The sequence below is a fragment of the Cornus florida genome, unplaced genomic scaffold (genome assembly GCF_030987335.1).
Source record: "Cornus florida cultivar Cherokee Brave unplaced genomic scaffold, ASM3098733v1 CherokeeBrave_3.0.0_Hap2_Chr02, whole genome shotgun sequence".
Taxonomy (NCBI): Eukaryota; Viridiplantae; Streptophyta; class Magnoliopsida; order Cornales; family Cornaceae; genus Cornus; species Cornus florida.
The window spans coordinates 8,010,487-8,023,129 of NW_026775572.1; the positions used below are offsets into that span (position 1 = coordinate 8,010,487).

The 12,643-nt window shown below is 34.0% G+C and overlaps 2 protein-coding genes across 3 annotated transcripts; one reads left to right on the top strand and one right to left on the bottom strand.

Annotated features, from left to right (window-relative positions):
* LOC132293441 (agamous-like MADS-box protein AGL62) lies at positions 1–810 on the top strand. The gene has a single exon (XM_059790926.1). The coding sequence runs from the start codon at positions 115–117 to the stop codon at positions 661–663; it is 549 nt and encodes a 182-aa protein (XP_059646909.1). The 5' UTR covers positions 1–114; the 3' UTR covers positions 664–810.
* An 899-nt stretch (positions 811–1,709) lies between these two features.
* LOC132293440 (lipid phosphate phosphatase gamma) lies at positions 1,710–7,778 on the bottom strand. 2 transcript variants are annotated; one of them, XR_009477833.1, is made up of 3 exons: positions 6,778–7,778; positions 3,307–3,389; positions 1,710–2,042 (listed from the first exon to the last, which is right to left on the bottom strand). XR_009477833.1 is itself a non-coding variant. In XM_059790925.1 (2 exons), exon 1 carries the CDS (start codon positions 7,462–7,464, stop codon positions 6,793–6,795), a length of 672 nt encoding a protein of 223 aa, XP_059646908.1. In that variant the 5' UTR covers positions 7,465–7,777; the 3' UTR covers positions 1,710–2,042; positions 6,778–6,792. The 2 variants fall into 2 exon arrangements, 1 of the variants encoding a protein (XP_059646908.1); XM_059790925.1 differs by lacking the exon at positions 3,307–3,389 and having other exon boundaries at positions 6,778–7,777.
* Between the last annotated feature and the right edge of the window lie 4,865 nt (positions 7,779–12,643).

Consider the following 12,643-nt stretch of genomic DNA (forward strand, 5'->3'; position numbering starts at 1 on the left):
CGGCTTCACCCTCACTTCAAAACCCTACGCCTCGTAAATTTTCCTACCAAATCTCATCATCCCCATCAGCAGTCCGTCAATTGCAAGCACTGTGTGTGTGAAACTGTATGTGTGATGGAGAAGCAGCCGAAGAAGAAAGGTATGGGACGCCGTAAGATCGAAATCCGGAAAATAGAAAAGAAAAGTCGTTTAATGACTTCCTTCTCCAAGCGCAGGGGCGGCCTGTTCAAAAAAGCGGCTGAATTGAGCACCTTGTGCGGTGCCAATGTTGCCGTGATCGTCAAGTGCCCTGCCGCAGAGAAGATTCATGCCTTTGGAACCCCGTCCGTCGATGCCGTCCTCAACCGCTTCCTCTCCCAAAATCCTCCTGAAGAAAAAGTGTTGGAAGAGTGTGAAAGGAATTGGTGGGACGTGGAGATTGATGAACTAGGGTTGAATGAGCTTGAGGACTACAAGACTGCATTGGAAGTGCTGAGGAACAACGTGGTGGCTCGAGCCGACGAGATGGCCATGGCGAGTGCCAGTGCGAGTGCGAGTGCTTGTTCGTCTAATTTGATGGAGTCCGATCTTTTTGAAGATATTCCAGAATTAGACTTCACCGACCTTGATTTTGATTTTGATTTTGATTTTACTAGTGAGTTTATTAATGAACATCAAAATTAAACTAGGGTTTTTTAGTCCAATAATTACAGTATTAAGGTTTGTGTATAGAGTACAGTATGTGATTGATTTTGATGTATTAATTGATCGATTTGTATAAATTGATTTGTATAAAATGCTATAATCAAGGGAGTTTAGGCTTCTGTTTAATCCCCTTTTTTGACCGTGTTCTAGTAGAGTTGAACATTCTGTCTCAGTTCCATGTTGTTTTTTATCCCAATGCTTGTGGATTGACTGGAGGCACATGTGTTTTATATTTAAGTGTTTATGAATATAGTTGATCACATATAATTAGGTAGGGTAAGGATAAGGGTAAGGGTAAGGGAATGAAAGACCATGATCCTTGAGTGATTAACGAGCTAACTTTGGCATGTATTCCAGATAGAAGTTGAATGCCCGTTGCCTATATGATGCTTGATTTACCTTCCAAAAATACACTATGCTTAATGAAAAAGGGCATAAACAAACGTAGACATAACTCACCTCACAAATTTATACAATCTTCTTTCTTCAAGGAAAAAAGCTTATTTAGTGCACCAAATTCTGCTCCCAGTTGATCCATTTCCATAAGCTCTGGTGGTGGCGCTTCCATACGAACACAAGTTCCACATTTACCTTCTTTGATGAGGGAGACCATGAACACAAGTTGCACATTTACCTTCTTTGATGATGCATGTAGGAGGGAGAAGCATAGACAAGTAATTTTACTATGAGACTAAAATAGGTTGAAAGCAGATTATTGTTTCAATGATTTCATATTCCACCAGTGATAATTATATGGAAGCTTACTACCATCTTCGCACATATGAGTGATGGATTTGTCCAATAAACGCCAACCCCTACAGTCACAAGTATACAAACATTTACCTAGTCCAAGGATTTAATATAAATACTACTTTCAACTTGGACACAGTCGAAATTGATATTAAGGCAAGAATTTAGCTGTATCACATTTCGCAGGTTTTATAATCACACCAAGCTTAATTCCTTTGGCACAGTGTGTGTATGGAGGCAATAACAACATAGCATTAACACCACCCATCAAACAGTTAATGTAGAAACACAATTTTAAATGCCATAAGAAACACATCCAAGTGATAGAAAAGCAAAGTAAAATATAGAAGTTTCTACATTGAGCATCTAATGATTTTGGCCATCACTAACTGCTCCTTCAATATTAAAGTATAGTGTCGTATCTCCTAAACTAATATGATTTTTTTTAAAAAAATAAAAAAAGCTGCCTGAATTCTAGTCCCAGTCCTTCCAACCACATCCACATTTTTACTAAACATAGTGATTCAGACAAGAATAGCATTTATTTGAATGTATCTTCTCGTGCAGGCAAAAGTAACATCCTCGTTCACGAATTTGCAGCAACACACCTGTTAAAAAGAAAACGAGAGCACTTCAAATGATGGAAGTAATATGAAATAGCAAAAACTTCCTCCAGTTTCACTCATAAAATAGCTTCATGTTCTGTCAGTCAATGCAAGCATGCATGAATGTTTTGTGCAAGCTGTCTGGCAGCAACACTGTTAAAAGTGAGTGTGCGCGTCTCTCTGAAAAAGAGAGCGAACAATGGAAGTGTTTCAAGACAATGCATGTTAAATTAATCCTGTCTTTTTTACTTTGTACAATCATGAAGTAATGAAGCACTGTAGCCAAAGCAAGAAATACCATATAGGTACTCTCGACTCACAAATATAAAAGCAGAGGGAGAGACTGACGTCAAATAGATCTTTCTTCAACAACAAATTTTTAGGAAAAAGTTATTTGCTAAAGCAAATGCCCATTTTTTTATCTGAACTCAAAGTTGATTGGAAGTATATCTGGCGACCCAACATTACAAATATGTTTTCTTTTGGTAAGATTAGAATTCTAAAGCAGAAATTCATTCTTTCAACAGAGTCCTAAGCAATATTGGAGTCACCACCACACATTGAACGAGCAGCTAACATAATTTGGACTTTTGTCCTTCGCATTTTCCTGTCCTTGTAGCATTCTCCATCTTGACCTTACTTAGTGCTGTCTATGACTTTTCCCAAGTGTATTCGTTTCTATTCACTAATCTTAGTTATAAAAGAGTGAAATCTAGCAAACTCTCTCATATTGTCCTTAAAATTGCTATCTGTAACTTCTCACAAAAGTATTCCATATATCTTTATTAACATCCTTTTTAACTCAATGCCAACATTTTCTATAACATGTTTCTCATCTGCCAGCATTTCACTAAATGGAACACAATTTGCCTTCCAGCTGTCTTCTGAAAATTTCCTCTGCTAATCATCAATCAGATAGTCAATCAGCATTCAGTAAACACATGGCCATACATCCAACTCTTTCCTATTTTATTCTCCCCCTTCCCTTCTGCCATAACAAAGGCCAGAGTGCCAGAACAGAACCTGATCACTAAAAAGAATGAGCTGGACTTGATGAAAGTAAAATACTACAAAATGTCAAGATCAAAACACAGGCTGACTCAAGCAAATGACCATACACAACAGCATAGTGGTGAGAAACAGAACATGCATCAGATGTATGCCCCTGCCACAGCCCTTTTCCAAGTTTGGGACTGTATAAAAGGCAAAATAAGCATGACAACAACAGCTACCATAGACCATGTGACAAAAAGAAAAACTGTAATACCTAGTAAGAATCATAAAGCCACCTCCCATCCAGCAGAAGATTAAACGACCAAATCCACCAAAATGAACATGTCAAGAAGCAAACTGTACAAATTATAGCATTGAAGAAGAAATCAAGATCACCTAACTTAACTTGCCTGTCCATGTTTAGACATTAAAAATAAAAAATAAAATAAAATAAAAGATAAGAATTTAATAAATTAAATCAACAAAACCTTTTTCCAACTACTTGATTTCGGCTACATAAATCCTATTTTTACCATTTTGGTCTAAAAAAAATAAAACTTAAAATATAATAAACTAATAACGAAAAAAAAGGGACTTAATAGTGTAGGAAGAAATATATGGTGGAAAAAATAAGAAAACAAAGCGAATAACATGACATATAGGAGGACCGACAAGTTTTTTCCAAGGAAAGAATCAGGCCCCTTTGGCGTTATTGTTGTAATAAACTAAAATAATAATAAAATAAAATAAAAAAGTGTTTTTATCAGTAAAGTTGAAGTAGAAATGCTGTCAGTAAAAAACATATTAGTTTGGTGATGCATTGTATAAAGAACTTTTCATAATTAAAATACATTTTAATTTGTTTGATAACAATATTGTTTAAAGCACTTCTATTCCTAATTTTTAAAATAATGCCCTTTAATATAGTGTACTTATATTTTATAGTAGGACTTTATAAAAGAAGGACAAAATTGTCTTTATAGAAAATAAAAAGGGATAAAATTGTTTCAAGGAGAAACAGTTACCTAATATATAGAACCTCTACTTAGAACGCAGCTTCAAAAGCTAAAAATTTTAGCTTCATTTAAAAGCTCTTGTGGGCTAAAATCTCTACCATTTAAAAGTGAATTTTTTGATTACCGAACACATCTACTTTTAAAATAAAAAGCGCTTTTAACTTTTAAGTGGTTTCAAGTTTCAACAGTAATCCCAAACTGGCTCTACAATAACTTAGCTCAATTTTGGATGTTATTCCTCAACAATCACCAGGTATTTCAGTTGTTCATTGGAAATGTAGACAAGTAAATTTAGATATATTAAACTTCCCAGACTGCTCATGTAAAAATAGAGATAGAAACCACTCCAACCAGACACTTTAATACTTGATTAAAATATCTTATGTGTGCTTCGGTGTTATCACCAACTCTGTAATAATGAGACACGCGAACGTGTGCGTTCAAATAAATGAATTTGGTCCACAAATAATTAATCCTCCAGGCCCCAAGGGAGGTGCAAAGAGTAAATGAAAATCCAAGAGTTTCCTAATAGGTGGCCGCCAGAAAAGCTAAAAAGATAAATTGATTTGACCTCAGATAAAGATTACTGAATCTTTTAACAGCAAATATACCAAAAAGTTTACCTTTTCAGCTTTTTCTGTAGGTAGAGGAAAATGATTGACTCCACGCTCCACCAAGAAAAGGCAGCACAAAGCCGTTTATCTGATTCTACTTATAGTGAAATGTTCATCACTTATAGGTTGACCCGTTAACACGTTTCTTTTATCTTTCGCTCGTTTCTTTTATTTTATTTCTTTGTTTTTCTCCCCCTTTGAGAGGATGGGGCAGGGCCGCAAGAGTCAATTAGAAAAGTATACACAAACTCATTTGGAAAAACCTCCTCAACAGAACGTGTATACAAACCCAAAACTTCAACTGTAAAGCATAATGGCATACAGGATATAAGTTGGACATACATGATGATAAAATTTCTATTTCAAGCATAGCATAATGAATATATAGTTAGAACTCGTCCAGAATAATCCAAGTGATATGACTCTGATCTCTATAAGTAGAATCAGATTCACACTAAGTCATTTATTAGTGGCTCCTTGTGCTATAAGTAGAATCAGATTCACACTAATTTTTTAAGATGATAAAAAATTCTATTTCAAGTATAGCATAATGAATATATAGTTAGAACTCGTCCAGAATAATCCAAATGATATGACTATGATCTCTATAAGTAGAATCAGATTCACACTAAGTCATTTATTAGTGTCTCCTTGTGCTTTAGTGGTTTTTTCATCTGTAAAATGCAATTCACTGTTTTCATTTTTCTTATGCATTGTGTTTTCAAGTTCATCATATACTTTATTTTCTCCCCTTCCTATCCAGTTGGGTTCTAACACTTAGCATTTTCAAACCCCCCAAACATACTGCGACAACAAGATAAATTAACTGATAGATAATCAACAAAGAACTCCTTTCAGCAAATAACAATGAGAAAAAAAGAATAACAAACAAATAGCTAAAAAGGGCAATTGAAAAAGTATACCAAAGTTTCTATACAATAGAAGCAGTGGATAGTTTTTCTAACACCAAGCCATGCACTCTTGATGTAGAATAAATAAGATAGAATAAGATTCACCATCTTCAATCTAAAGGATCCACCATGGACACAAAGAACCTTAAATCCACATAAACAAAAGGAAGCCAAAACTTTCAATTGTATCAAAATAAAATTTTCATTAATTTTCATTTTCCCGGTGCTTGAAATTTACTGGGCACTAGAAAACTTTAAAAAGTATAATACCTTCTGAACAACACCCTATGCTATATAAATTAGTAATATTTTACGAGTCCAATTTGACAATAAAAACTAAAAAGACTGAAACTTGCTTTTTTAAAAAAATAAATAAATTGTACCTTGTACTCTAAAAACTAATATCATGAGATAAATAAAAATATATTAAATCAACTCAACAAAGCCTTCCCCCAACTATTTTGGTTGGTTGCATCAATCATGTTTCCCACACATAACTTCAGCTAAACTACATGCCATCATATCTTTTATTACCATCTCAGCCCATGTTAGTTTTGGTCTTCCCTTCCCCTTACCCTCAGTATTACATATATGTGTCTGTATGTGTGTCAAGCAATTATATTTGACACGCCCAAATATCTTGTCTTGCATCAATACTCCATGAACTCGACAAAATGCAGTACCTCTTAATACATCTATGATCTAAGTGCAGAATTTAATGCTAAAACTTTTCCTTCCTACCATACTGGGGCCACGGCTAAAAATCTAAGAAAACTGTGAAGAATTTTTCTAACACAAGCTCCTTAAAATTTCACAAAACACCTAAGAAGTTAGTGGAGACACAAGTTACTTAAAGTAGATAGGCATACATTGCACATTTCCCTTGCGTTAATTGAACAAAACACAGTAGAAATACATTTAGCTCTCAAATTGTGATTAAAAAACTGTCCAAAAACCACACTAAAAGTATAATTGCATGGCCACATCATATAAAATTATATAGCATAAGCCGACTATCATGTAATAAGTATAATTGCAAGGTCAAATGCTAAAAGAACCCTGTGACATCAAACTGTGCTAAAGACGTTGTTCAACTTGTGGAATTAGAACCCGAAGAAAATCAAGCAACATCTTATACTAACATATTTCAATTAACTACATAGTGCAGCTAATTTAGACAGGGAAATCTTGAAAACCAGCTTACCCAATTGGTCCTTCATCATTCAGCTCGCTTGTAAGACACATGTTTCCGAGCAGCTCTTGCATTATCATATTCAAATTTCAACACGTTGGGTATGTGTGAAGTATCTTTCACATACAACAATCTCCCAAATGAACTATCTTCAATAACTGGAAAGTAACGTATCAGCACAGAATTGATCACCCAAAACCATAGAGCCCCAAGAACAAGTCCCAGGACAGCACCAGCGAATACCTGTGCAACAGAGTGGTACCCTAAATAAACCCTAGAGTACATGGTGAGCAGTGCCATAGGCCAAACAACAAGACCCGCAAACCACATCTGTTTTCTAATCAAATTCCCAATTTTTTTGTAGGTTAAAAGAGTGAAGTACATGGCGAAAAAGAACATGTACTGAGAGTGGCTGGAAGGCCACCCGTGCGAATCGCACATTTCAAGAAGGGCACACGTTTCGGGACGAGCTTGTTGGACTGATGTCTTGATGAATTCATTGACGAATTGAGAAAAAATTAGACCAAGAGCGAAGAACATGCCTTGGAGTTCTCGGCGAAACATGAAGTGAGAGACGAACCCACCAAGACTGATGAAGACAGGGACTAGCGACACCCATGCCAAGAAATGGCCAAAGTGATCACCCTTTTGGTAGCGAACGTGTGTCAGAGTCACGGCTTTGAGAGGAGGATGAGTCATGGTGATGATCGATGAATCTGGGTTAGGGTTTTTCAGCGGAAATGGGCGTTTTGTGATCAGAGATTGAATAAGAACATGAAGCAAGGTCAGATCTGCTCTGTAAAGACCTAAAATGCCAAAATACTGTAGGTATATATCTGAGTGTGTGAAGTGGAATGGAATATGAATGAATGAACGGAAAAACTGTGCGTGTGTGGAGAATATATGAAGAAAATAACTTTAATTTTTGTAGTTTTCTTACTTTCTCTCTCTATAAACCGTTGATAGTTGATACTCAAACATTGCAGGAGAAAGTTTCCGTGTCCGATTTGAGTAACGCGTGCCAATTGACACAAGTAAGCCTTTAATTTGTGCTCGATTCCACAAGGATCTGGTTGGTAACATATTGTTTTTTACAGTATGTTTTTGTTTTTATGGGATATCTAAGTAATAAGTATAAAGTAATATACATACGTCTTGTGAATAGTGACTATCAAAACGAAACATTAATTTTATATTTTTACATACTTCAATATTTGTAGGTGCGACGATTAATAATAATTTTAAAAAAAATTCTTAAATGATTTTTTTAATTAATTATTATATTTTTTAAACTTATAACTCTTTTTTTATAATTTTTTTTCAAAAATTTATAATAAATGGATGTTATCATATTTTCAATTATTATTCAAAATATTTATTTTATTTCAAATTAACATAAAAATACGCATACCAAACCGACCATAAATATTAAAACAAGAATAGGCGAATTGCAAAGGCCATCTCCATTGCGTTTGAAAGTGGAGAACATATCGTAAGAGTTACACACAAATATATACACGTGTTGAGAGCACTTGGGATTTTCATGGGCTTAAGCTAACGGGCTGGGTGGGTTCCGCCTCATATGGGATTGGAAGTTTTATACAATATACGGGTACCCTAGGGTTTCTTAATCATTGAATTACCCGAGTGAGTTTTAATTGTCGGAGGGATTTTCAAATAAATATTTTGATTCATGTGCAGAGACAAGTTTTATGCATGAAGAATGTGATAACCCATTCAATTTAAGGATATAAAACTTAGTAAATCTTAAATCTCTCCTCTAAAGTGAATGTTCTTACTTATTGTAGATCTCTTTGTTAGATGTCTCTTCCTTAGATCTCCATCTTTTTTATAATGATCTTGCCTATATAAATCACCAATAAGCTTGCATAAATGACATTGAAGAGTTTAATTTGTAAGAGCCTTCATCAAATGAGAACATTAACCCTGATGATAATACTAATCCTAAAATTTTAGAGAGAAATTTTTTTCTTATCTTCTAAAAAAATTATTACGTAATACATGGATCTCATATATATATATATATAGACAAAATAAAAATAATATACTTTAAATTCTTTCATAAACGAATGCTTTGGAATATACCATTCTTGTAACAGCCTTCAGTTACAACTCCACTTCACTTTTTAGGCAGGATCTCGCTTTGAGAAATCCTCTGCCTCTATAGGTCAAGCAAAGATGATTTGGCAAAGAGGATGAAGTTCATCCTCCCTGCTGACGTGGCCACACTTTCTACTGACACCTATTCAACACAAAAAAAATTTAAAATATGGGTAGTACTCATTTGTAGGGGTTTAACCCGTTTCTCCTTGGCACTAATATGTTCTCTCTCTCTCTTCCGCCAATCCAAGAGAGAGAGAGCATGCCCAGAAAAACCAGCGCCCGCTTCAGCCTCACTGCCGCCGCCGCCGCCACCACCTTCGTTCTCCCCTCCCCATTTGGTGACCTCGCGCCCACTCTCTCCGCCACCGACCTCCACGACACCACCTACGAGATCTTCGTTGCCGCTTGCCGCACCTCCACCAGGAAGCCTCTCACCTACATTCCTACCAATTCCTTCAACTCCGACCGATCCCCATCCCCGTCGTTGTCGTCGTTGTCCAGCTCGCCGTCAACTCACCGTCAATGCAGCGATCGCTCACTTCCATTGCTGCTTCCAAGGTCAAGAAGGCGTTAGGGCTCCGATCCAGTTCCAATTCGGTGCTGATAGTTTTTTTTTATAATTATTATTATTATTAGTAATGGCATTTTTTCATTTTAGTGCACATCAGATCCCAACCCAAGAGCATGAATCGCTGAAGCATGATAAATCTTCTATGCTATTTCCCCAATTCAGATCTATATATACCTATAAACTTGAAACTTGAAACCAACAATTATTAATTCCTTAAAAATATATGATGAACCTTGGATCAATAAGGATCAAAAGGGCCATCGGGTTGAAGCTGTTTGCAGAGTCCAAGATAAGTGAGATAAATAACTCGATCTTTGGCACCTGATCGATGATTGTTGGTGTGTTTGCAGAAATACTTCAAATGTGTAAGATTAAAACACCCAATCATTTAATCCAGAAGCAAGAACAGCCAACTGATCTCTCTCTTCTTTTCCACAATCACTGGTTTGACATTACTGCCCTATATTTGACAGAATTTGCAGATTGGAATAACAGGGTTCAACCATTCATTTGGAGCTCGATCACAAATGGCGGCTTTGTTTTTTACTATAAAACCACCCACTTCGTTGAATTTCTCTCAAGATCATATGGTTTATGAAAATGGGTCTGTTGCGGCACATATAGTTTTAGGTATTCAGAGAGAGAAGGGGGATAAAGGAGAAATGGGTTTAACCCGCACAAATTGATACAACCCATGTTTTAATATTTTTTAATGTTGGACAGGTGTCAGCAGGGAGTGTGGCCACGTCATCATCACTGCACAAGATGCAAGCATTTCTCTTTGGCAAAAATCTATTATTCTAAAGACTCAGCCATAATAGCATGGGGTTCCCTAGGCACACTATAAGAGAATGAGTTTTGGTGATATTTCAAATCAAGCAGGTCTCTAATATCAAGATGGGTTATGAGTAAAAATTCTTTGAGCTTATTATTTTGTTAACTATAATAAATTAATAATTGGTCCTATTCATTATACTATGAACTCAATTCAATTAATTTATAAATTAATTTATACTGTACTAAAATAAATTAATTGAATTCTAATTAAATAATAAATAACCTCCAAGTCAATGTTACATTTTGACCCCTATATATATAATTAGCTATCGGATATATAAAGCCATCAATCTGACTACTAAATTAATATATTTATTTTGGTAGATTTGATTATTTTTGGCTTGATCAGAATAAAACATTTATTTGACAAAATTAATAATTTAAATAAATAAATATATAAAAAATCATTTTGTCTAAAAACACACGAGACCTTCGAATTTACTTTGTGATCAATCATAATCAATACAAAATAAATACAAGTAGCAATGATGCAAATATTGAAAATATAATCCTCTAATTATTAATGACATAATTACCCAAAGTGCCGGTTTATGAATTCCGAAAATTTCGCCATACAAATTAAAGTAATTACTAATTAATAAAAGAGTCTACACCTCTCTCATGCTTAAAAGTCAAATGTCATGACAGTGATAGGGAGCAATTGTATACAACGGCTCTTACAATATACTACTTTTGTCTCTTATTAGTTGTTCATTTTTTGTTTTATAACTTTTTAAGGGGACATGCAATTAATGCATTGTCCCTTTTTAAAATGATCAAATTTTCCTTTTTAATTTAAATATATATAGTTATAAATTTTGAAATTTTTTTAAAAGATAAATGACAATCATGAAAATATAAAGAAAAGATGCTTTGACTTTTCAAATAGGACAACTAATATGGGATAGGTAAAAAGAGAAAAATGGACTACTAATAAAGGACGGAGGGAGTATCTCAATTTAACGCGGATCCAATTCAAGTCTTAGTTAATAATGAGTCCATCCATAATTATCGACTATGAACTATTTATGATTACTATTTATGTTTATGTCTTGATCGCTATCATATACATATATAAATATCTCTTGTAATCAAGTGGATAATATCATTTTCATAATTAATCGAAACATAGTACATTAAATTCACTAATTTTATAAAGCATAAATATTTCATATATTTTAGGAACATATGTTATTTTAATTCGATTAGGAATTCGTTATGCTAACATATATAAATCCCAACATTAACATCATATATAATGACGGAAAGAATTGTGGTTTTGGTACAGAGAATACTCTAGAATTTTTCATTTTGCAATAGTTTCTTTTTTGAAAAAAAACAAAAACAGGAGACTCGAACTTTATTATCACCTCTTGAACGATGAGAGGTTATGTATTACACTAATGAGCTATTGATGAGACACTGTGTATGTTAATTAAACTTACATATTTAAAATGGAACATATATTTTGTAAGATTAAAATAAACTCTTAAATGAAAATGTTGACAAACGCACAAAAAAATAAAAATTTTAGATGCAGATATGTATGAGCTCAATTTGTTATTAAATCTGTATGATCAAATTAAATTAATTTATTGAATAAATAAATATAAGATAAAGGAATCTCAGTATCTGCTGCGTTGATATTCACTAATAAGCATAGTCAACCAATTTCTTTGTTTAACCAAGAAGGTCTGAAATTCGTAATGGACTTGAGTAGCTAAGATGGGACCTTGAAAGTTTGATTGCACAATGAGGACAATCATATGTGAGAATCAAAATTCTCTTTAATTATTATTATTATTATTTTTTCGTCCTTGCATTTTTTTTACATGTTACAGTGCAACTTCACTGATGCTATATTCGTTTGAACTAATTTTTTATTTTTATTTTTTAATTTCAATTTTAAGACATTAATTATGCAATCAAACACAACATAAATTAATTTGAATTTCACTATTATAATGGTAAATTTTATCCCATTTTTTACTTGTATGTAAAATTGGTGAAATTTATTATTGAAAATTTTGAAAAAAAAAAAAAATTATTGAAAATTTTGAATTAATGATGAACGGACATCAGAACATCTAATATAAAAGTTATAAATTGCACCCCTCACCAATAAATCACGATAACCAGAAAATTACAAGAGCAACCTTGGCCAAAAGAATAAAAAAATAAAAAAGTAAATAATAATAATAAAAAATAATAGCGAACCCATTCGACTTGACCGACAAGAAACAAGGGCCTGTGGACCCTACAGTCGTGTGGAGTCCGCAGCGTTTTTTTCTAGTTCTCGACCAACTCCGAATCGGCGTGAGTAGCGCGTTTATTTTATTTTTTAAA

Coding starts and splice junctions, on each gene's coding strand:
- LOC132293441 (XM_059790926.1), top strand. CDS start 115: ATGGAGAAGCAGCCGAAGAAGAAAGGTATGGGACGCCGTAAGATCGAA.
- LOC132293440 (XM_059790925.1), bottom strand. CDS start 7,464: ATGACTCATCCTCCTCTCAAAGCCGTGACTCTGACACACGTTCGCTAC.